Source organism: Spodoptera frugiperda, chromosome 3, assembly GCF_023101765.2.
Source record: "Spodoptera frugiperda isolate SF20-4 chromosome 3, AGI-APGP_CSIRO_Sfru_2.0, whole genome shotgun sequence".
In the NCBI taxonomy this organism is placed as follows: Eukaryota; Metazoa; Arthropoda; class Insecta; order Lepidoptera; family Noctuidae; genus Spodoptera; species Spodoptera frugiperda.
In genome coordinates, this window is record NC_064214.1 from 4116100 (window position 1) to 4141290 (window position 25191).

Below are 25191 nucleotides of genomic sequence, written 5' to 3' on the forward strand. Positions count from 1 at the left end.
TAAGTGTAATTCCATTATGCAGATCTGATTAAGATAGCTAACATAATATTATTATTAAATAATAAGTGTATAATCGTACGTAAGTGAACACACACGCAAAGCGTGAATTATTTTCAAGATAGCTAACTCTTTGTCTACAGGTTAAGGGACTATCATTAGATAAGTGGTCGCAAATGCGGATGCAGTTCTTGATTAACTGTAATACTGGATTTCTATTTTTCCAAATTTCTCGACCAAAGCTCTTTAGTTCTAAATTATTAGCTCTAGATTTTCTATTATAGTAGTATAACTAAAAGTGGACATAAATATCTTTAATGCATTAGATATGAATGATACACCAATAGTTTATGGTCTTGATGAATTAAAAAAATACACATTAAAATAGCAAATGAACAGAGCCATTGAACTTGATAAATATACCCAGACAAAATTAATGTAGCATTTTAACAAATCATAAATCTTATCATCATACACGATAATCATTTTAACCGGCTTTGATGTGCGATCAGATAATATCGTTTCAATTAGAATAAAACTTATAATAGCTCGCAATTTTAGTTAATTTAACTATAACAGCTGAAAGTAGCGAAACAAAATGATTCGCAGAGTAAATATTATATTGATTTTTGTGTTGATAAGTTTGGTGTCGGATGCTGTCAGTGACTGCGTGAGGTACACATTCGAAAAAGATTTTGACGAGCTGTTCACAAATGAGCTGGGTATTTGCAAAAACATGGACTTACCGCCATGGACAATTGGAGACTACAGCAGCTTGGGGCTATCTAGCCCTAATGAATCAAGCAAGACATTCATAACACCTGGAAGACAAATGAGTTGTATTTCATCATTTCCTTTCCCAATGAGAGAAGGAGGGACTCTTGAAGTGAAAGTTTACGTTCATGATGCAGCTATTACTGATCAAATCACAATAGCTATTAGCCAAATATTAATGTCCGGTAACACATGGGTGACGGGTACTCATGTGCATTCTCCTTTGCAACCAAGTTTTACTACTGGCTGGTACACTATCAGTATGAAAGTACCTGGTCCTGACACACAACAAGGCTTTGTAAGTATTGTTTTAACATATATTTTAAATGTTGTTGATATTTCATTTGAAAGAAGATTCTTTTCTTTCATGTTTCATAAGTGATGGATACTTAAAAGATCATTTGAGTGTTCTAGTTTTCATTTCTTGGAATTTTTGTTAAGGACTCAAAATTCTAATATTGTATTATTTATTTTGGCCTTTTGTGCGTCGTAAAGTTCACCCTATATCTCTATACATCTTAATCAAAAACCGCATCATCTTAAGTTAAAAACCGCATCTATCGCGGCTGAAGCTTTAGGCGTATCTACTTCAAGTCTGAAGGGAGGGCAGCTATAAAACAATATTGCTGCAACTGCATGGTGGGCCGTAGAATTAATTGCTGTGCACATATAATGAATTATTTGGTTTTGAGCTGGGCAAGGACCAGGAAAATATTAATCCACCTGCCCAGTTGCTAGACCATATTTTAATTACATTTGAATCAGATTAATAAAGAATTTTAATAAAAAAATGTATTTCATGCATTTAAACAGCTTCAATAAAATGTAAAAAAAGAAAACTAAATATTCTGGATACAAAACTAAGTTTGTATCTTCATTCTTACTGATATGAACTATTAAATCAAACATATATTATTGCTGAACTGCTTATTCTAGCCAAAGTCCCATACAAATTGGTCCATCTCCGGTTTTAACCACATAGTTCCCATCTCGCGGAATCTCCAAAAATGAGATGTAGAAGAATTCCAGGGAACTCTTCAAAAATCAACATAATGACTCTGCGTTTGAATTTAATAGGTATACTCACTTAGGGCATTGAAAATAGTTTAAAAACGGACTTAAACTAAAGATTTTTGAACCAACTACCACCTTTCTAAGGTTCTAAACTACATCTGTACCAAATTTCAACCAAATCCGTCAAATAGTTGCGGAGATTAATGGTATAAGCATAGAATAGTGTTCGACGTGATTCTTTAATGACATAACTTTTTTATTTATGAACCGATTGACATGAAACAAACACTAAAAGTTAATTGAAGCCTACCACAATATACTTCGTGAACCAACCACTGAGATTACTAGACGGACAAACCAACAGACATGCAGACAAACAGACAAACAGACAAAAAAAAAGTTATTTTTGGGTTCAACATCGACATAACCACCCCTGCTATTTTTTTTTATTTTTATTTTCAATGTACAGACAGCACTCCGTATAGATGTTGTTGATATTTCATTTGAAAGAAGATTCTTTTCTTTCATGTTTCATAAGTGATGGATACTTAAAAGATCATTTGAGTGTTCTAGTTTTCATTTCTTGGAATTTTTGTTAAGGACTCAAAATTATTTTGGCCTTTTGTGCGTCGTCAAGTTCACCCTATATCTCTATACATCTTAATCAAAAACCGCATCTATCGCGGCTGAAGCTTTAGGCGTATCTACTTCAAGTCTAGTTTTAAAAATTGAGTGTTGTATTAATTTTTTTAATGATTTGTTCTAGATCGCCATGACGGGTATAGCATCATCCCCTAATTCCATAGTACTGGTAGATTCATTCCGATACATACCACCTGGCATGGATGAATATTTATGTGAATTCTACGAACCAACCACCACTCCGGAACCAACCACAACTCCGGAACCAACCACCACTCCCGAACCAACTACCACTCCGGAACCAACCGCCACTCCGGAACCAATCACCACTCCAGAACCAACGACCACTCCGGAACCAATCACCACTCCGGAACCAACCACCACTCCCGAACCAACTCCCACTCCGTATCAAACCACCACTCCGGAACCAACTACCACTCTAGAACCACACACCAACACACCTGAGCCAACCACCACTCCAGAACCAACTACCACTCCGTATCAAACTACCACTCCGGAACCAACCACCACTCCAGTGCCACACACCAACACACCGGAGATAACCACCACTCCAGAACCAACTACCACTCCGTATCAAACTACCACTCCGGAACCAACCACCACTCCAGTACCACACACCAACACACCTGAGCCAACCACCACTCCAGAACCAACTACCACTCCGTATCAAACTACCACTCCGGAACCAACCACCACTCTAGAACCACACACCAACACACCTGAGCCAACCACCACTCCGGAACCAATCACCACTCCGGAACCAACCACCACTCCGGAACCAACCATCATTCCAAACCCCACAACTACTCCCTACCCACCATCAACCCCAGATTTCTGTCCACCTGATGATAAACCTGACTCCTGGTTTTGGACCTTAGTTATTATTGGCGCGGTAATACTTCTTAACATAATAGTTCTAATTTTAACATGTGTGATATTCTATCACCTTGGGTGGAAGAGGGCAGTCTCAGCTGCTATGAAGCAAGTTTAATAGTCCTCAGTGGTTTCGCTGTTAAATAATGATTTATAAGAGTGACATTGAAATTAATCCGTGTTTTAATATTCTGTTAAAATTCATTGTGAATAAAGATCAAGTTTATTATTTGTGATAGTATTTATTGAAATAGATTTGTGAATTGAAATATTATGGGTTTTATTTCTTAATTCTTTGCTGTAGATGTTAAACCATAGATGTATTGATCGTTAATTTATAAGCTTATGTAATAATTTAACATGTTAACCGCTACGTCGGTCACTGATCTCCGACGCTTAGCAGAGGATGTACCTGCAAAGGTTTCTTTTAATAGAGGACTGCGCATTTTACTATATCATCAGGCACAATTTACAATCGTTATATTATAAAAAAATTAGTAAGACTTTTAAAAATACCTTCTTGCCTAATTAAACTTATTGATCACCAAAATTTCGTAGTTGTTTTTTTGTAGGGAATTGACACAAATAGACAATCTCTATTTATTCTCTCTCTATTTATCAGAATTGATTTACAGAACTTTACTTAGTAAGCCTCGATACTTAATATGAATGGGGATAAAATTAAAGTTAAAGATAAATACATATATTTTTATTTGCATTAACATGAGTGATATTACACAAAAGAGGTATATGCAACAGTCATAATAAAATGATAAGTTAAATATTATAAGATTCTATATTAATTATGCAACAGTCTATATAATAAGACACTATAATAGTTATGAATAGTTAGAAAAATTTCTCGCTAGTAACACGGAGTCTGGAATTGTGTCCAGGATATGGCAATAGGCTCACCCCCTATTACATGGGACTTTAACACAAAAATGGTGAAAAGTGGGTGTACATTGTAATGTGCACCTCTGCCTACCCCTTCGGGGATAAAAGACGTGAAGTTGTGTGTGTGTGTATAATAGTTATTACACAGCTTGTAATATATACAGAATTACTCAATAGATCTGTACCTTAGTACGAGTTTGCTTTACGTTGAATGAAAACTAAACGAGGGTGCGTTCGGGGCTCTGATTGGGCGGCGGCATAAGCAATAATACGTATTTATGTGTATCAATGTGCTTTTGTTGTAAAGTACGTCACTGATAAGGTATTAAGGTGATCTTGTTTTCGAGTAATATGTACTTTCTAAGATTATTTAGAAACCACTGACTTACAGTGAAGGAATATATCAGGAAACCTGGGCGTTACGTTTTATATGTGTACACAAACAACGTAACGCCTTTTTATCCCTGAAGGGCTTCCCCTTCCCCGTGCAGAGGTGCACATTAAGGCACGTAATGCCACTGTACGATGTACACCCATTTTTCACCATTAGTGTTATAAGTTCCATGTAGCAGGGCGTGAGCCTATTGCTCCATATACGGGACACAATTCCAGACTCCGTGTTTCTACTAAGAAATTTTCAAAAACCCGAAAAAAGCCCAGTAATACTTTGTCCAACCCGGGAATCGAACACAATACCCCTGTTGAAACCCGAGTTTGTAATCGCCAACCGCATTAAGCAAGCGTGGTGATTAATGTTCAAACCGATGACTCTAGATGAAGTAGATCCTCATATTAGTTCTTTCTAGAAGAAAAATATTACGGAAAATGGCATATAATATTTATATTAAAACTTCCTTACATGTTACTTAATGAATAATTATTACTTTTGCTTGTTAGATAATAACAGTTCGATAGTCATTATTTTTGTTTAGACGGGTTATCAAGTTGGTGACTGATGTCTACGTATACTCAAAGTACATTCCTATTTCCTTTGTTTACAGTTATTATCTACGATCAATGATTATATTTTGATATAATTTTTTAATTAGTATGTTCAGAGGTATGTTGACGGGGATTTTTTCTAAGTGCCGATTTCACTATCGTCATATAGATATTTGAGAACCTAACATTAGATAAACTTTGAGATTTGTGTTTGTTACATTAATCGATTCTAGTGATCGAGCCCCATAATTAAGTTTGTTTTTTAGTGTAAGTATATACTGTTTCGCGATAAAAAGTACCCAGTGTTGTGACTAGGATATTAAAGTATAATTATACCAAGTTTCCTTGAATTGGACCTGGTTTTGTATGATGCGTGAACATACAGATAGACAAACAGATAATTTTTTATTCACATTTTTGGGTTTGTTATCTACTTAGTAAAGCCACCTACCATTTATTTTACAAATATTTTCAATGAACGGAATTAACACTTGCACAGTTTTGTTATACGTCAAGATAAATTAATTGAATTATGCTTTATCAGGACTGCACATCATGTTTTAATCATAATAATATGATTATTTTATAATCCATTCTTTTAGGGACTTTTTGACATAATGAGTAGAGTGCAAGCAATATATAAACTGACACATTTCACTGGCGTGAATATTAAACAGTAACTTTCGTGTGTTGCACATAGTCAAACAACATGGCTCTCAAGATTTTTATTTTACTTAATTTTTTAACTGCGTGTGTGATCAGTGATTCATGTGTTACTTATAATTTCGAAGAAGAATTCGATATATTTAGTAACCATGGCATTTGCAGAAATAATGCACCATGGATTGTCGGTAACTACGAAGATTTGGGCTTAGCCAGTCCAAATGAGCACAGTACTAAATTCATTACACCGTCATTATATGGTGAATTAAGTTGCGCCTCGTCATCTTACTTTATAATGCAAGCCGATGCCGAATTAGAATTCAATGTCTACGTAGAATCAGGAATTAGAAATTCCATTCTATTTTTGGCCTTTGCTGAAGATCACAGTGTAAATGGACTAGCAGCCAATTCAATGACTATTAGTGGATGGCAAACTGTTAAAATGCCAATATATAGCTCTCAGTCTTTTAGAGGATATGTAAGAAAAATACCTACATATTTTTTATTTTTCAGCATTAAGTGGTGTGTGTAATATGTTTTTTACATGTTTTCAGTTCCTTTTTACTAGCTTTATTATTATTATTAATAAAACTCACGTGGTAGGAAATGAGCTAATTACTACTTTTTTTTTTGTTTCAGATTGTATTAGTTTCCGAAGCGTCTCCCAATGCTACAATTTTGGTTGATTCATTCCGCTATATACCGCCTGGTGAGGATGAAAGTTTATGTCAGATTTACGGATAACCAGCCACCGACTCCAAGCCAATCACATCTGAAGCTTACACCGTTTTTGAGGGAATGTTTTTTATTTCGATATTGTTTTTGGTCTTTCTTCTGTCAAATAAATTCATTTCAAAGTAAAATAAAGCATTAAAATAATATTTTGGTTTTTCTACCTTTATTTTCAGAATAATATAGGCAATGTATAATATTAGATACTATTAGCATCCGCCCGCGACTCCGTCCGCGCGGATGTCGGTCTTTGCGTGGATGCTTTATTTCTCCATTTTGAGTAACTCTGACAATGACATTTTATAAATATCTATCGGACCCATATACGGCTAGGCCCATAATAATTAAGGAGATCCATCTATTGAGCTACTGCTGTTGAGCTCGCGTTCTGTAGAAAGAAACTGAAAAAAAATTTTTTTTTCTACGTATTTATCTAGGATAAAAAGTGTCCTATTTTATTCCCAGGATAATATGGTATAATAATACCAAGTTTCATTGAAATCGAACTGTTAGTTTTCACGTGATGTCTGAACATACAGACAGATAGACAGACAAAAAAATCACATATTTGGGTTTGGTATCGATCCAGTAACACCTCCTACTATTTATTTTTCCAATATTTTCAATGTACAGAATCATATAAATAATCAGTCCATCACGAGTGAGGTAAACACATAGAAATATTCCTCTTGTGAGTCTGAATCAGACACGGTTTCGGTCAGACTTCGAAGTTGGTAGAACAGGGTAGATGGCTACCATAATTGGCTTAAAAATGTACACAAAAAATAATTTACAGTATAAACTATGTAGTTTTGGTTGAAATATCGAATTTAAACGAAACCAGTTTAAAGAGTTATTAAATTGGTATTTTGCCAGATAAATATAGAAGCATGGACAATTAATTCTAATATTTCTTGCTAATAGCAACGCTTTACTATTAACCGACTTTTCACGTGAAGATAACGACAGCTGACATTGGAAAAGAACAAATAAAACCTACTTTTAATTACGGTTTTTCCTGTCATAGGAGTGTAAATTGATCACCGTGTGACTTCTTGTAAGTTTGTGTGAGTTTTGACCGACAAAAGTTGCAGTAGGGCTGTCATGTTCCTATTATGAAAAAAGCCCTAATAAAAATTGAGATTAAAAAAAAAGAGTTGCAGTGATTTAGTCCGCAAAGACCATGTTGTGTGTGACGTCACAATATAAGATCAATTGCCAATCGTCGGGGATAGTGCAAAACCGCGAATCTACCGTAGGTAAAGGCCGCGTATCTGCATTTGATCTCATTTTACAGGGGCAGGTTAAAACTCTTTAATATCGTTATTTTAATGGCCTCATAAAAAATATGTTTTCTTTGTATTTATACCATAGAGTCACGTCAACGAAAAGGGTGCCAACAGGGATCTTTCGCGAAATGAACGCGAAATTAAAAATTGGCTACATATGTCGGATACGCGGAATTATCCAATGCTAGTTACGCGGATTTGCACTATCCCCGACGCAATGACTTTACTCTTATTTCATCCTTTCCCGACAGAAGAAAAAAGGGGAATACCTGATTATGGATACACTTTTATAAACATTTCACCCAAACATAGTATCTACTAAAACTGATTATATATCACGTTTTATATTATAAATCACAGTTGACGATAAATAGATAAATGGTACTGAGAATACTATCAAAATAGAAAAAAAATCCCCTAACTGATTAAGCATGTTTATTATTCTGAAAAGTACAATGACATAAAACAATTATACATTTTTATCCAATAATAATACGTGAGAAACCCGTGATTTATTTACAAAATTAGCTTAAATATTTCTCGAAAAACTAAAACAATTTATATTGCTCGACGTCGCCGCGTCTGCAGCAGAACTGCTGATGATGAAGAGTCCCTCTGTCGACTCGAAACTAGTAGAATTTTTCGGCCTCACTCAGAATACCTGCGTGATACGTATGCGTGGTGATTCACCGTGTGAAAGAAATAAGCGATAGCTCTTTCCATTAAAAAAATGTAAGCAGAGATTTTTTTTTATTTTAATCAATTCCATTTGACTGCACGGTTGGTGCGGTGGCTGGGCAACTACATAGCTGCGGTGCAAGGGGTAGCGGTTTCGATTCCCGCACGGAGCAACTCTTTATGTGGTCCACAAATTGTTGTTTCGGGTCTGCGTGTCATGTGTATGTGAACTTGTATGTTTGTAAACGCACCCACGACACAGGAGAAAAATGTGGGCAAGATTTTTTTTTTATTTTAAAAAAAAAAAAATCCCTAAGCAAATTGACGGAGATTGTACCAGATGCCTACTCATAAACAAATAAATATTACGTACTTATGTTAACTAATCGCTGGACTTTGTTACAAGTACAATTTTATGCGTCATGTTTTGATAGAGCCATTTTTAAATAAGATAATTTGAATCAAAATAAAATCGTTTCGATTTCGTATTTCTGACTAAAAACATAGAACTGGTTTTCTTGTATCGAATATACATATTTACAACAGAATTTTGAAATTTATTATCATGTCAAAATAATAAAATGTACATGGTAAAATTGATTTATTCACAAGTTACCTCGTTTTTATGTTGGAATAGGTAAAATACTTACTAATTAATGTACGTGAGGAATAATTATTGTGAGTTAAACTACAATATAATAGATACGACCTTCAAACCTTCAAGAAAAGTGCGTATTCCTTTTTAAACTCCCGGTCTGTGACTCCTCTTGTGTTGCGGATGTCCATGGGCAACGCTGATCGCTTACCATCAGGTGAAGCGATACTCATTTGCCCCTTATTTGAAAAAAAGTTATATATTTGAAAGTAGTTAATGTTCTTTGTTAATCGAAGACTCTTCAAAAGACTTAGAAATAAGAAACATGTTTTAAATAAAACGACAGATTAATCGATTAATATTGACTTGATATGTTTATTTATCATTAGTGAGGGAGCATTATCAGTGTGGTGCCATTTTTATCGCACTACGATGAGTGTGATTGATATATAAACTGAGACAATTCGCTAGAGCATACATTGACCAGTATACGTTGTGCGTTGTACATATCATATATAGTCAAACAAAATGGCTCTGAAGATTTTTATTTTACTTAGTTTGTTAACTGCTTACGTAGCCAGTGATTCTTGTGTCACGTACGATTTCGAAGAAAATTTCGATAATTTATTTAGTACCTACGGCACTTGTTATACTATACAAGCTCCATCATGGGTTATCGGCGAGTACAGCGACTTGGACATAGCCAGTCCAAACGAGCGCAGTACTAAATTCATTAAACCTTCGGCAAATGATCGAGCTAATTGTGTAGCATCTTTCCACCTGACGATGCACTTTGGTGGTATATATGAATTCAATTTCTATTTAGATCTCGCAGACGATAGGGACAACATTCAAATTATGTCCTTTTCTGACGAACCCGATACCTTTTCTGCTATAACAGGAATATTCTTTGTAAATTCTGGTACTGGATGGCAGACTGTAAGAACCACAGTAAATGGTCCAGCGTCTTACAGAGGATATGTAAGTATAAAATATCATTCCTGCATTTTTTTTTATTATGTTATCGTCTTGCTCACGTAACTGTTTTGTTGTTTTTTGTACGAGGAGCTCGACTAGTTTCAAGCCATGTTAGAGGCTCATATTCATGAGCAGCATTACGCGACATGCTTATTTTTTTTATTTCTCTCCCAGCATGGTGTGTTTGTATCTATATTAACTGTTTACAGCTTTTTTTTTGCAAGTAAAATTTATACTTTATTTTATTTGGTTTATCATACGTTAAAGCTCTGATTTTTGGGCGAAAACGATTGAGTCTAAGTCTTTCGCTATCGTCATTCATATATGTATATTATGTTATTCCCATGATATTCAACGTGTTATTTTTTTTTTCAGATTGCTATATTTTCCATGGCGTCTCCCAATTCTACAGTTTTGGTTGATTCCTTCCGCTATATACCGCCTGGTATGGATGAAAGTTTATGTCAGATTTACGGATAACCAGCCACCCACCACACAAACACATCTGAAGCTGACGACGTTTTTGAGAGAATGTTTTTTATTTCGATATTATTTTTGGTCTTTTTTGTGTCAATTAAATCTAAGTAAATCTATTACTAAGTAAAATAAAGTATTAAAATTAAATTTGGTTTTTTTTTAATTTTTTTTTTTTTTTTTACATTTAATGGGTCGACGTTTGACCGCTATCTCACCTGATGGTAAGTGATGATGCGGCCTACGGTGGAGCACGTCTGCCCATAAGCAACCTATTCACTCGGGCCTTGAAGACACCCAGGTTATACCCATCAGGAAACACAGACCCCGGCAAGGAGTTCCACTCCCTAGCAGTTCGCACAAGGAAGCTTGAAGCGAAGCGCTTCGTGCGAGTTGGTGGGATATCTACCATGAAGCGGTGACGCCTCGCCGATTGTCTTGTGGTTCGATGATGAAAAGGACTAGGGGGAATCAAGTTGTGCAATTCCCCCGCACACTCTCCGAAATGTATCCGGTAAAAAACGGAAAGGCTTGCGACCTTGCGCCTGTGTTCAAGGCTTTGAAGCCGGGCCTCCACAAGCGCATCATCGTTGATGAGCTTCTTGGCACGCCTTTCAATGTGTTCGAGCGCATCTAGCTGGCATTTAGCCGAGCCGTCCCAAAGGTGAGAACAGTACTCCATACATGACCGAACCTGCGCTTGGTACAGGCTCAGCAGTTGTTTCGGTGTGAAGTACCGTCTCACCTTCGAGAGGATACCCAACTTCCTACCAGCCAGATGCGCCTTCGACTCTATATAAGAGCCGAAGTTTAGCGTTGGCGATAGAGTTACGCCAAGAAGCTCTAGATGATCCGATATTGGAACGGATACATTTCGGAAAGTAGGAGCCAGCGGAAATTGACTCCGTTTGGCAGAGAATAGACACGCCTGGGTTTTGGTAGCGTTGAACTTGACCAAGTTGGCGTCACCCCAATCGGAGACCGCCTTCAAGGACGAGTTCAACCGTTCGACCATGGATTCTCTTAGAGACTGGATCTGTGTTCCGCTAGTCCGCGCATCGGACACATACCTTTCAACAACTGTGCTGTCATCTGCATACCCAAAGATACCGGGCTTAAGCAGGTCGTTGATGTGCAGCAAAAAGAGCGTTGCTGAAAGTACTGACCCCTGAGGGACTCCGGCGTTGATACCAAATTGGTCAGACGAGCAGCCATCGATGACTACTCGAATTGACCGATCCCTCAGGAAGTCTGCAATCCATCTGCACAGATCAGCGGGAAGTCCATATGCAGGAAGCTTGCCGATAAGGCTGTCGTGCCAAACCCTGTCAAAGGCCTTCGATATATCGAGAGAGACCGCTATTGCCTCCCCGTGCTTCTCGATGGCCTCGCTCCAAATGTGGGTGGCATACGCAAGAAGGTCCCCAGTGGATCGGTTGCGGCGAAACCCATACTGCTGATCGCTGAGGAGGTCGTTACCTTCAAGGTATGCCAGGAGCCTGTTGTTGAGTACACGTTCCATACTCTTACAGAGTATGGACGTGACCGAGATTGGTCGGTAATTGTTAGGGTCGGCACGACTACCTTTTTTGGGCACAGGCTGCACGTTGGCCAGCTTCCATGCAACCGGCACTTGACCAGTCTCCAAGGAAAGTCGAAACAGGCGTGTCAGGATTGGAGACAACTCAGGCGCACAGGTTTTTAAAACCACGGCCGGGATTCCGTCGGGGCCACTGGCCTTGTTCACGTCGAGATTACGCAACGTCTTATACACCTCCTTCTGTCGGATGCGAATTTTCGACATTTTCGTCTCGCATACGTTATTTAGAGAAGGAGGTATAGCGCCACCAGTATCAAGACGTGAAGATTCCGCAAATAGAGAAGCAAACAGGTTTGCCTTCTCTACCGCGGTGTGTGCCAGCGTCCCGTTAGGCCCCAGGAGAGGTGGGAGTGAAGGGCGGCAGAAGTTCGATTCAACCGCCTTGGCCAGGGACCAGAATGCTTTACTACCCGCTGGGTAAGAAGCCAGTTTGTTCCCTATTCGGCCAATGTGGTTGAACCGGGCCATCCGTAATGCCTTTTTGCATGACTTGGCAGCCCTGTTATAGGATCTCTTCCTCTGAAGAGTGTCGTCAGCCTTACGACGCCTGGCATCCGCCCATGCCAAGTATGCCGCATGCTTTCGCGCTTCAGCACGTCTGCAGTCGGCATCGAACCATGGACGAGTCCCACCGAAAGATGTCGCGTCAGAGAATGGAATGTAGTATTCCATGCCCTGACGCAACACCCCTGTTATGGCATCCGCACAAGCTGACGGGTCTTCAGTAGAGAAGCAGACAGGCCGCCAAGGATAGGATGCAAAAGGATCGCATCCCATCCCAATCTGCTGACTTGTACCGCCACATCCGCCGAGATCCTCTGGGACAAGGATCCGGTGGGGAGTACGTGGATACGGATTTCACCAGACAGTGGTCAGAGCTACCCAAGGGTGAAGATACTGACACCGAGTAGCTGTCTGGATCAGTTGTCAGCAGAAGGTCTAGGCAGTTGGCAGTGTGCGAGTCGACATCGGGCACCCTTGTGGCCTCCTGGACCAGCTGGGTCAGGCCAAGCGTTAGCGCAAGCTTACGCATTTCCCTCCCAGCATGGTCAGTGCACTGGTATGGGAACAGCCACTCCTGGTGATGAGCGTTAAAGTCCCCCAGTAACACCAACTGGGCCGAAGGGTACCTCTGCCGAGCCGCATCCGCCGTCTCCACAAGGTGTTGAGCTAATCTGGTCGTCTCCAAATCTCCGCTGTGCGACCGGTAGACACAGGCATAGAGGATTTTCTCTATGCCTGTGTCCACCAGTATCCACAAGGTTGAAAAACTGGGGTCCTCAAAGTTTCGGAGACGCCGGTAACAGACGCCGTCTTGGACGTATAGGCATACGCCTGCACGGGGAACGAAGTTGTGCTCCAGAGAAAAGCCTGGGTAGTTCAGGTATGATACGTCCGACGGACATCTGATCTGGGTCTCCGAGAGAAACAAGAGCGTTGGGTTCTCGGTCTCCAGATGGTGATGGACCGCAATGAGATTTGAGTGCAAGCCTCGGATGTTGGAGAGGTGCACTTTGAGGGAGAGGAGTGCAGCCGCTGTTGAACCCTTTTCTTAGCTCTCGTTTTCATAGTCGTAAATAAGTTGCTGAGAGGATGGCAGTGAAATGTTCCTCCTCACAGGCGACCCCAGACGCGCACTGCAGTTAGCCACATCAATGGGAGGCCAGCCTGGAGACTGCGGGGACGCCCGAGCCCCCCCACGTAAATCCATCGGGCCCTCTCTTCCGGTCGCCAACCGGCACGATGGCGTATACGTGGGATTTTTCGCTAGATGGCGGGGCAGCCTTTCACGTGTGGCTAGCACGCTAATTGGGCCCCCAACTATCTGCGGTCGGCCAGCGGTGCACCGTGCCTCGGATCCCGCTACCCTCCGCGACTGGCCACCCGATGCAGCCACACCAGCGCGCGCCAGATCGGTCTACCCATAGTGGAACAAACATTTCGACCCATCCTCTCGTACGGCGTCACCGAGCATCGTGGCGGAACACGGCTAGGCCGCTTGGCGACACGGTTTTGCTCGGTGGGTGGTTATAATGCCGTCGGCCGAAACCTACCACCTGAGTGTCACCTGTTTAGCATCACCCAGAGGCCACGTGTAGGGGTTCAGTTTTTTAAGGGTGCTCTCCTACGGACGAGGGTGACTCAGCCTCCGATTCTACCTTTTTTATCAGAATAATAAAGGCAATGTTGTATAATATTAGATATAATCAGTCCACCACAGGTGAGGTAATCACATATAAATATTTCTCCACCACATTACTTGTGAGTCTAAGTCACACGGAGGTTCACACGGTAGTTCGAAGGTGGTAGAATAGGGTAGATTACTTATTTTAATTTTAATGTCCGTCTGGTAGTTTTTGAAAAGCGTCAGACACTAACTTACTTTTTATTTTCTAAAGGAAACAAATACTATTGAAGTTATATTGATGTGAAATATCCCGTGACGTCACTTCTTAGTATGTATTATAATACACACTAGAAATGACGTGGTTAACCCCACTCCAAATGTTTCGTTTTATCAAAGTATTTTTTTCTTATATGACAAATAAGAAATACGTGTCTAATATGTTTTCATTACCTAACTATCGGATTCAATAGATTTTTAATCCTTATGCCCATTATCATGTTGTTTTTTGTTGTCTACAGAATCGAATGCTATTTTTTTGAGACGAAAGTCATCAATGATTGCCTTCCGTCAAGAAGAAGCATCAGTCAAAGTAATAAAATAATTTATTCCTATTAAACCCTAAATAGGTACTTTTGAAATGTCAACAAATAAAGAAACAATAGTCTGTCAGTCTGTCCGTCAGTGAAGCTAGGTGTTTCTTCCAAAGTGTAGCTTCGAATAAAGAAGAAACTCCATTCGTTACTCTTTTAAAAGAGAGTACAGAGTATTCAGAATCTTACTTAGTAATATCTAGTGTCCTGTACCAAATCTTCTAATGGAGACTATGACAAACCACCTTATATAGGGTGACTGGTAATTAGTGACCTATAATTAAACACGTGATTATCCTCATAATTACAAACAAAGGACGATGCCAGAGTTTCTATGAAATCTGGTCCCACCTTCCAATAGCTATGTGTGTTACCTCATTGGATAGATAATTTTGAGCTGAATAAAAGTTACTATAGCGCCAAGTTCCAAATCTTAGTCCGTTCAGAGTTATTCTTTATTAAACATGGTAGTTTTATCAGTAGCCAAGTAATGCAATTTTTGCGTCATAATTGCATTTGTGTTTTATACGTAGTGTGGTTTCTAGGAAAGTTAGGAATCGAAATGCACTTCAATAATCCTGATAATTACAAGCCGAATATCAGTTATAAACAGATAACAAAAAATGCAAGTGATAGCCGGGGTCAAGTAAAACTTTTTTCTTATAAGTCCTTACTTTGTTACCTTATGACAAAAAGTTTCATAGTGTCCACACTAAGTGTGGTAAGGTGTAAGTCCAGCTATAGACTACTACAGAGTCGTAGCAAAGGCATAAATAAATAAAGTGGTTGTGATGAAGACAGTCTTATTTATAAGCATTTTATCTACATTCAGTATCTACCTTTTGAAACTGATTATATTATAATTTTAGCTATAAATCACAGTTGATGATAATGTGACCAAGATAAGAATTAGGTATCTGACAAAGGAAGTACTGATTAATATTAATACCAATTATAGATATATTGTTATCATGTAAACCCCCGAAAATACATTACACTTTGATATGGATATGTTTAAGAGTTGGCAATCGTTTTTCTTGAATTAACTTAAAAGATTAGATGAAAATCATGTGACAAAAGTTTTTTTTTATTATTTCTGGCCAACCAACAATCGTATGTACTAAATACATTAAAAAAATTAAGTGATTATATATTTAGGAAAGTATTACTTTCTTTTGTAGGCTAGCATGCATGCACTATATTTTCTAATAGAATTCAAATCTAAAAAAAATGTGTGATTAAACTCATAACCTTATACTTTATTAATTTCATGAACATTTATGTCGAATTATTGAAAAATGATAAAGCTGACTAAAGAGATTAGTATGTATTGTATAACGAATGCTTGAGAATCACAAAGAGAAAGTTTGGTAGGTTGTCGTCTACCCATACGTACATACCTACGTACATAAATATACTCATTATATTCATAAATATTTGCCTAAAGGAATTTGTCAGGTATCACACCGGATACTAATTACACATTATTTTTACATTTATATCAGCTAATCACCGGATACAAGATAATTATAATTATCCCTATACATAAGATTTAACGCGTCATATGTGATTTTTGTTCGACTGATCTTTGAATTAGATTGCTTTGAAATAAGATAAGCTACTCAAATCACGATGGTGAATAATTATGTAAAATATTAACTATGTCTACAGCTCTGGTTTTCTTGTTTCGAATATCGTAAAACGAGGTGAATAGAATTCGAGGGGTGAATAGGTACAGAAGATGGGTGATGTCTATTCATCCTTTGAATTCTATTCACCCCGTTTTACCGCATTTTTTTACCGGTTGCCCGAATAGAAACAGACACCTGCGTACGGCATGTGCGTGTCCTGCGTGCGCCTCCAAGAGCCATTGGATCACCATAGATGGAGCTCAGTAGGTCTGATGCCCGACCGAAAATCACCGCAAATCATAAGTGACTGATTTCATGATTTTATCTTCTTTCTTGATGAATGGACCGACGGATTAATCGATTACATCCGCCTGATATATTTATTTATCATTAATGACGAATTCTAATCACACAATCCTGAGTTTGATTGATATATAAGCTGACACAATTTATTACAGTGGACATTAAACGGAAACTATAGCGCGTTGCATTTATAGTCAAGCAAAATGATTTTCAAGACTTTTATTTTGGTCAGTTTGATCGCTTCTTACGTAGCCAGTGATTCATGTGTCACGTACAATTTTGAAGAAGGTTTCAGTGATTTGTTTGGTTCCTACGGCTCATGTAATTCTCTTCCTTTATGGCGAGTCAACGATTACAAGTCTTTGGCTTTGACCAGTCCACATGAGCGCAGTACTAAATTCATAACACCAGAAACCAATCGGATAAGTTGGACGTAGTTTAGCAGAAAGGACTCAACCCACACTTTGGTCGAAAATGAGTTATATATACCGAAGAGGTCCTTAGGGTTGGTTCTTTCACTCAGCAAAAAAGATCCGTGATACTACTGACATAAGGATGGTTTTTTAATGACGCGGACCAACCCACAAAAGGACGGGTATTTTTCTACAAACCACTGTAACAACCCAAACTGTTTGGGTCGTTTTTAATAAATCCGACTTGCAAGAAGCAGGTCTATATTTAATATAACAGAATTGTCTCAAAACACTTGAATCGTTTCTGTTAAAATACCTTCAAAGAAACCAGTACATTTTTTTATTCCACTAAAAGGACTCAAACTGTGTGGATCATTTCTGATAAATTGTTTTACAATAAAATAAGCCGATTTTGCATTTAGCTAAAACGATCCAAACTATGTGAGTCATTTCAGTTAAATTACTTTTATGGAAAATGGTATATTTTTTATTCAACTAAAACGACGTATACTGTGTAGATCATTTCTGATAAATTGATTTACCAACAAACAAGCCGATTTTGTATTCAGCTAAAATGGCCTAAACTATTGAGTCGTGTCAGTTAAATTAAATTTATATGAATTTATTAAGTTTATTTTTTGATTAACTATTTGCTGTTTGAATACACAGCTCAAAAAGATATTATGTATTTTTTAAATCTTCATTTGGCAACACAAAACTATTTTTTTATACTTAAAATACTGAGTTACTGTCATTCTTTCCTTTTACGTACCTACCGCGCGTAAAAACTTTCTCCGAGTTTGTAAACTTTGTGATAAGTGTTGTGAAACGGCCGGAATAATGAAACGGATTGATCGAATTTTAGTCAGTGCTTTGAAGATTAATAATAATTCAAATAGAATGGACGAGTTCTTGCAGCGTAAGTTATTTTCATAACCTAAAATACTCGTATGTATCTAACATTAAGTTCAATTCAATGATTATGCTTATGTACGGTCAGATGCAAAACAGCATAGATGTCTTAGTGTCTATTTTCCCGTTAACGTTTGAGCGCAAAATAAAAAGGTACAGAAGTCAAGCTCCATACAAAGTACGCTTGAGCAACGCGGGTTTTTAACGGGTTTTGTAACAGCGTACGGGTGTACGCTGTTACAAATAAAAAATTATGTTATTGGCATATGTTAAGGTGACTATCTATGCACTATTTATATAATAGTTTCCCATGTTAGATCAATATAAACAAAGTAGGTAACAAATTTTTTGTAAGCTGAATTCACGCCATCAAATAATTAAGTAACTTGAAAACAAGATTTTTTGTTTATGTAGATATTGTGTTGTTTTTAGGGTTATTTGATAGATTAAGGTCTAAAACAGATATGGCAAAATAAATAGTGCAAATATAGTAATCCATTTAGAAGTTATTATGGATTTTCGATACCGAAAATTGACAAATGTTAAAGTTTTGTTCTGGAAACTTTTTATATTGTAAAAGTAGGAATGATTATTGCATTCTTTTTTAACATTACAGAATAAGTTTGTGTTATGCGGGAGTAGCCCTCACAGTGGCAGCGTTTACTTTAATATTAATTCGCGACGCCGTAGTTACGGGGTATATATAGGCTTATGTTTATTCTTAACAATAAATCAAACCACTAGGTATAAGTACCAGTAGGTACCACGATAGTTTTGGTGTATATGCCAAAGTTGACAACCCTAGCGCGATCGCCGTGCGTAGGTATAAAAAGTGAAGTACTTATATGAGATTGACTTCTGTGTTGTGGTTTGAGTTCAAGAGTTCGAAAAATACTCATTTCACTTTGCTACTGCTTTTTGGGCTCCTCCAATGAATGCACCTGTGATGGATCAGCTTGAAAGTAATAATTTAATAATATTTTGTATTTACCTACAAACAAACAATATTTTGCCATTAGCTTAAGGTGGTTGTGCTTATGCTTATGCACCTACTTTCAGATGATAAGGATTTTCCTGCTGCTTATTTTGCATCTCCAATGAATGCACCCCTGATGGATCATCTTGAAAGTAATAATTTAATATAATAATATTTTGTATTTACCTACAAACAAACACCTTATGCTTAAGATATCTTATTTTAAGCATAAGGTGGTTGTGATTATGCTTATGTACCTACTTTCAGATGACAAGGACTTTCCTGCTGCTTCTTTGGCACCTCCATTGAATGAACCTGTAGTGGATCAGCTTGAAAGTAATAATTTAATTTAATATTATTTTGTGTTTACCTACAAACAAACAATATCTTGCCATTAGCTTAAGGTGGTTGTGCTTATGCTTATGTACCTACTTTCAGATGACAAGGACTTTCCTGCTGCTTCTTTGGCACCTCCATTGAATGAACCTGTAGTGGATCAGCTTGAAAGTAATAATTTAATTTAATAATATTTTGTATTTACCTACAAACAAACAATATCTTGCCATTAGCTTAAGGTGGTTGTGCTTATGCTTATGCACCTACTTTCAGATGATAAGGATTTTCCTGCTGCTTCTTTTGCTCCTCCAATGAATGCACCGGTGATGGATCAGCTTGAAAGTAATAATAAAATTTATTGAAATTTTATACCTACCTACTAACAATTTAATAACTTTCCATGTGCTTAGGGTGGCGGTGCTTATGCAAATTACTGTTGTTTTCAGATGATGTCAACTCACCAGTGGCTCCGCTATACTCACCTCTGACCCCTCTAGTAGCGGCATTTGCGACGACTAAATGTCAAAGTAATTTATAAATTTTCTTGGACCTCTCCTTGTATTTTACTTACAGAATCTGTTTTTAAACTCATGTTTGGGTATTTCAGGAACTGAAAAAAATTCTTCGCCCTTACCTCCAATGTCTCCAAAAACTTTTGAACTCTTCGAAACCCTAAGTAGAACATTCCCTTCAGAAAATGCAAAAGAATTCGTTGATCTTGACATGGCAAAAGAAAAAACATTAACTGTAATGGAATTAAAAGTGCTTGATGACGGTAAAAAAAACATCGAGACTGACCAGGGGACCGATTATAGTTGTGATACGGACTCCGATTATGTTCCGGATAGCGAGGAAGACTCAGACAATGCAAATCAACGTTTAGTTAAAAATAAAAATACGTTAACTGCTAACGTATTAGGGTTGAAAAACAAATATATACCAAATAGTGAAGATGATTCTGATGATGAGACCTCAAGATCATTGTTAGAAAATCTGAACGTACAAAGTGTAGAAAACCAGGAAGCAGTTTTAAGAACAAGTACCAATACTACAAGAAATTCATACTTTGATGAAGAAACTGTTCACGATCTCTCTAATTTAGAAGTTCATAATATAGATTCGGTTAGGCAGGACTTGGAAACACCAAACACAAGTCAGAAAGGACGGGCGAAAAGAGGTCGTAAAAGAAAATATCCTGATCATACATTAGCTCAGAAAAAAGAACGAAAGTACAAAAATTTACCATACAATACAAAAACTAAACGAGTTACATCGAAAGTATTTCAAGACTACGCTTGTGCCTGTACTAGACAATGTTTTGCCAAGGTTTCACAAGAACAAAGAAGAAATGAGTTCGAAAAATACATAGAATTAGGGACATATGAAGCGCAGCTATTATTTATAGTAAACAACGTTAAAGAAGAACCAAAGTCAAGATCATACACTGTCACAAATAATAAAACAGGAAAAAAGAAACCCAGAGATTACAGAAGAAGATATTATTTAAGCGGTGTAGAAGTTTGTAAAGACATGTTCTTACATAATTTTCAAGTATCTTCAAAAAAAATTGATGTAAGTTTGCGAAAAAAACGATGTAATGAAAGTTTAAAAGACCAAAGAGGTATACAGCAGGGTGGCTGGAATAAAACCCCAGAAGAAGATGTAGAGTTTATTAAAAACTTAATAAACTCCCTACCTAAGTACAAGAGTCATTATAGAAGAGAGAACAATAGTGACTGTCAGTACCTAAAAGTGGGGATGACTGTACAAAAAATTTACGAATTTTATTTGGAAGAAAACAGAAAACTGTACGGCGAATCCAAGAAGCCCGTTTCGTTTGAAACCTTTAAAAGAATATTTTATAAATGTTTTAATTTGCGCTGTAAAACGTTAAAAAAAGACACATGCAATAAATGTGATACTTTCACACAAAAAATTAAAAACTGCACATCGGCCGAAGAAAAGTTGAAATTGCAGAAAGAAAAAGAAGACCATTTAAAACGAGCACAAGACCTACGACAGAACATGAATGAGGATTTAGCACGAGCCAAAACAGACAAAACCTTTGAATGTCTAACATTCGACCTTGAGAAAACTCTCCCGTTGCCGCGCATCCCTACCAATATTGTGTTTTATAAACGCCAACTATGGCTGTATAATAGTGGCATACATGCTGGCTCCAATGACACCGGCCACTGTAACGTATGGTTGGAAGGTGAAGCCGGTCGAGGAGCACAAGAGGTCGGATCGTGTCTGGTACGGTACATAAAACATAATATGGATCCGAGAGTTGAAGAACTGGCACTATGGAGTGACTGTTGCGGGGGACAGAATCGCAATATTAAAATAGTTTTAATGCTTAAGGCTTTACTAAACTCACACCCTAGTCTCCAAACCATCACATTCAAATACCTAGAGTCCGGCCACACATTCTTACCGAATGATACCGATTTCTCCAAAATAGAATACCAGCTAAAATTCCATGAAAGAATATATACTGCCGAAGGTTACATTAACGTAATGAAAAGCTGCAGAAAGAAGAATCCTCTTAAAGTTTACAGAATGCAGATGAAAGATTTCGTGTCAACGTCTAAAATTGAAAAGAAAATAGTAAACAGAAAAACATTTATTTTGAAAGAAAAAGTGAATTGGCTAAAGACGAAAGAAATTTGTATTAAAAAGAATTTTAAACATTCCATTTTTATGAAAATAGATGGAGTAGTCAAAGAGCTCAACATTGAAAAAAAAGTTAGAGGAAAAGTTTTAGATATTTCTGAGAATGATTTCTGTTTTCTTTGGCCTGATGGCAAAGAAATTGCACAGGCAAAATTAGATGATTTAACATCAATGTTTCATCTTATCCCTAAAGACTGTCTGGACTTTTATAAGTCGTTAAAAGGAAAAGAATCTGAGGAAGATGTGGATGGGTTCGGAATGGAACCAGATTTCGAGGTGGAGCCGGAGCTGAGTGATGATGAAGAAGGATTAAATTAGATTTTTAGAACATTGTAATTTTTAATGGATACGTAATTTCCTAAATAATAAATCTTTTTTTATATAAATATCTGTTTGTTCACAATTTTTTGTTCATTGGATCTTTTTTGAGAAATTAAAAGAAACACTTCCTAATGTTAAAATCAATTTAGCAGAAACGACTCAAACCAACATTTTTCCCAATAACTCAAAAATAAGTTGGTCTATGATATTACAACTTGACTAATAATATTTGTGTATATTTTACCCTTACGTGATTATATTTCAAAATACTCCAAATACAACATCATTACAGCAATACACACCTAAACTTAAAACCTTCATAACTCAAAAATGACATATTGTGGTTTGAGTCCTTACTGCTAAACTACGTCCAGTTGTGTCTCTTCATTCAATTTCACAATGAATGCTGGTGGTACGATTGAATTCAACATTTATATGGAACAAACAGATAGTTTAGATCAGGTGTATCTGATTGCTTATCATATGGGACCCGATGGTATCGATTTTGTGGTGGGAATGGAAGTTGTTAAACAGCAGGCTGGATGGAACACTGTGAAGGTGACACTAGGCGGCCCAAGAACCTTTACTGGCTACGTGAGTATCTTCATGCTATATAATATATTAGATGGACAATATCTCTTATAACATAATGTACGAAGGTGTTTGTAATCTTATATTAAGGTGGTCGGCAGAGGTTTTCTTACAGTCTACGTGAAATATTTTCCTTGGTCATCGTGGTTAATTTATTTAAATTATTTTTTATAGTGTTGTTGATGTTGCTTGTTTATTAAAGTAACAAAGCTATAAATGTTTTAATTGTAATACATAGATAATAATTCACTACTTTCGATTTTGGTTACATTAGTGTAAAAACTAATTGCCGCCATATAGGGACTGCTTTAAGCAGTTGGGATATACTGCTTCAAGCTGTGACTGCATAGTAAACGGACTGCTCGAGCAATCATCAATGGCAGCTTCAAGAGACTGTAACTGCAAGAGCGGTCCGTGTATGTGACTCACTGGATAAGTCGAGTAGTCTGCGTATGGTGGCTCTAAAGTGTGGTAGATTACCAGTTTTGGTATACCGAATTACAGCAATACATTTATGTTTGTTTTACGTAGTACCAATTTTTTTAATTTTTTATTACAGTTTTCCATATTCGGCAATTCGGCTCGTAGCTCTAAAGTGTTGGTTGACTCATTCCGCTACATACCTCCTGGTGTGGACTCAAATTTATGCCAGATCTACGGATAACCAACTTATCATCACAAGCCGATGATAGCTGCACCCAAGGATCGCTCGCCGAACAATAAAGGACAGTTTAATGGCATAAGAAACGAAAAACACGTTTATAAATATGTATATATTATGTATATTGCTGAAAAAAGTCATAAATATCAGTCTCTACGTTTACGGTTGATTGATACAATGTATATTTAATAAAAAAAAAAATTTGTTTCTTTATTATCTCTGTTAAGTATGTCTACCTCGTTGACGGAGTGGTCACAACTGTGATTGCTGAGCAAGAAGTTAGCGAAGTTAGAGGTAGTCGCACAAAATATAAGCAACATTAGTTAGATAAGTACCTAGATGCTTAAAATATAAATAGGCGGTGGTGAAGCTAAAATACGTCATTCAAAGTAATAGCTCAATAATGATTATCCATTAATTTTATTATAAAGTATTAAAATGTCTACTTGAATCACTTAAGTAAAATAGTTTTTTTTTTTTTTTGAGGGGGAAAATCAATCAATGACATCTCCCGCCTTGGGTGAGGCGTAAGGGAGCGTCAGACTCTTACTGATGAAAACGGAAACGCATCACGGGCCGATTTTTCAATCAATAGATAATTCTTAACTATAGAATATAATAGGGATGATGACGGGGTATGAAAATTAAAAATGTAATTAGTCCGTCAGTTAGGTAATGAAAAAATATTAGACACGTATTTTTTTATTTTGTCATAAAGGGTAACGATACTTAGATAAAATGAATCGAAGTTTAGGAGTGGGAGCTAATTACGCCACTATAGAGTATAAAACGTACTCTAAAGTGACGTCACGCGATATTTCAAATCGATATATCTTCGAAAGTATTTGTTTCCGTAAGAAAATAAAAAAATACGTGTCTAATATTTTAAAATAATCTACAAGACGGACATTAAAATAAAAATTAGTCATCTACCCTATTGACATTTGACAATTTTTAGTATTCAAAGTTATTCCTCTAATAAAATTTACTTGGCGTTGATAAAATCGGCCTTTAAACAATGGCATTTATACACTAATAACACGTATAGGCTTAAGTATCGTCAAGTTTCATACAATAAGTTTTCTATTGTCTCAGTCGACTGGCGCCTTAAAGCTAAATCACTAAAGCTAAGCCCATATAAAATAAAGTATAAGAATGTCATTACAAAATGTTGAATACCTGCCATAGCCAGCAGTTTGGAGTATGAAATAAGGGGTAAACGAGCTGATAGCTCACTTGATGGTAAGCAATCAACTGCCCAAGGACTCTCACAACACCAGAAAAATCACAAGTGCGTAGCGGGTCTTCTACGAAAACGCTTAAAAATAAGTACCAACACATAGCAGGTAAAAGAACTGCATCCTGACAAACTTGAACTTGAATTAAACCGAATAATTATGAAATGAGGAAAATGAATGAAAAATTAAAGGAAAAAGATGAAAATTGTATACTACTGATATCAACCAGACTTCCTTACATGCAAC

The 25191-nt window shown here is 37.1% G+C and overlaps 4 protein-coding genes across 4 annotated transcripts; all 4 read left to right on the forward strand.

Annotated features, from left to right (window-relative positions):
- Window positions 1-550: 550 nt before the first annotated feature.
- LOC118274099 (soluble scavenger receptor cysteine-rich domain-containing protein SSC5D-like) lies at window positions 551-3572 on the forward strand. Its single transcript, XM_035591472.2, has 2 exons — window positions 551-1069; window positions 2552-3572. The coding sequence occupies exons 1-2, from the start codon at window positions 596-598 to the stop codon at window positions 3437-3439; spliced, it is 1362 nt and encodes a 453-aa protein (XP_035447365.2). The 5' UTR covers window positions 551-595; the 3' UTR covers window positions 3440-3572.
- Window positions 3573-5810: 2238 nt separating this feature from the next.
- Window positions 5811-6700, forward strand: LOC118274103 (uncharacterized). The gene is made up of 2 exons (XM_035591475.2): window positions 5811-6301; window positions 6463-6700. Exons 1-2 carry the CDS (start codon window positions 5870-5872, stop codon window positions 6565-6567), a joined length of 537 nt encoding a protein of 178 aa, XP_035447368.2. The 5' UTR covers window positions 5811-5869; the 3' UTR covers window positions 6568-6700.
- Window positions 6701-9581: 2881 nt separating this feature from the next.
- On the forward strand, window positions 9582-10719 carry LOC118274100 (uncharacterized). Its single transcript, XM_035591473.2, has 2 exons — window positions 9582-10098; window positions 10471-10719. The coding sequence occupies exons 1-2, from the start codon at window positions 9646-9648 to the stop codon at window positions 10573-10575; spliced, it is 558 nt and encodes a 185-aa protein (XP_035447366.2). The 5' UTR covers window positions 9582-9645; the 3' UTR covers window positions 10576-10719.
- Window positions 10720-16967: 6248 nt separating this feature from the next.
- LOC118274101 (uncharacterized) lies at window positions 16968-24172 on the forward strand. Its single transcript, XM_050705767.1, has 3 exons — window positions 16968-17246; window positions 22828-23049; window positions 23606-24172. The coding sequence occupies exons 1-3, from the start codon at window positions 17025-17027 to the stop codon at window positions 23708-23710; spliced, it is 549 nt and encodes a 182-aa protein (XP_050561724.1). The 5' UTR covers window positions 16968-17024; the 3' UTR covers window positions 23711-24172.
- The last annotated feature ends 1019 nt before the right edge of the window (window positions 24173-25191 follow it).

Excerpts from the sequence above, each read along its gene's own strand:
- LOC118274099 (XM_035591472.2), top strand. The coding sequence starts at position 596 with ATGATTCGCAGAGTAAATATTATATTGATTTTTGTGTTGATAAGTTTG. Across the intron at positions 1,070-2,551 it reads CTGACACACAACAAGGCTTT|ATCGCCATGACGGGTATAGC; the intron begins GTAAGTATTGTT and ends GATTTGTTCTAG.
- LOC118274103 (XM_035591475.2), top strand. The coding sequence starts at position 5,870 with ATGGCTCTCAAGATTTTTATTTTACTTAATTTTTTAACTGCGTGTGTG. Across the intron at positions 6,302-6,462 it reads CTCAGTCTTTTAGAGGATAT|ATTGTATTAGTTTCCGAAGC; the intron begins GTAAGAAAAATA and ends TTTTTGTTTCAG.
- LOC118274100 (XM_035591473.2), top strand. The coding sequence starts at position 9,646 with ATGGCTCTGAAGATTTTTATTTTACTTAGTTTGTTAACTGCTTACGTA. Across the intron at positions 10,099-10,470 it reads CAGCGTCTTACAGAGGATAT|ATTGCTATATTTTCCATGGC; the intron begins GTAAGTATAAAA and ends TTTTTTTTTCAG.
- LOC118274101 (XM_050705767.1), top strand. The coding sequence starts at position 17,025 with ATGATTTTCAAGACTTTTATTTTGGTCAGTTTGATCGCTTCTTACGTA. Across the intron at positions 17,247-22,827 it reads CACCAGAAACCAATCGGATA|AGTTGTGTCTCTTCATTCAA; the intron begins AGTTGGACGTAG and ends TAAACTACGTCC. Across the intron at positions 23,050-23,605 it reads CAAGAACCTTTACTGGCTAC|TTTTCCATATTCGGCAATTC; the intron begins GTGAGTATCTTC and ends TTTTTATTACAG.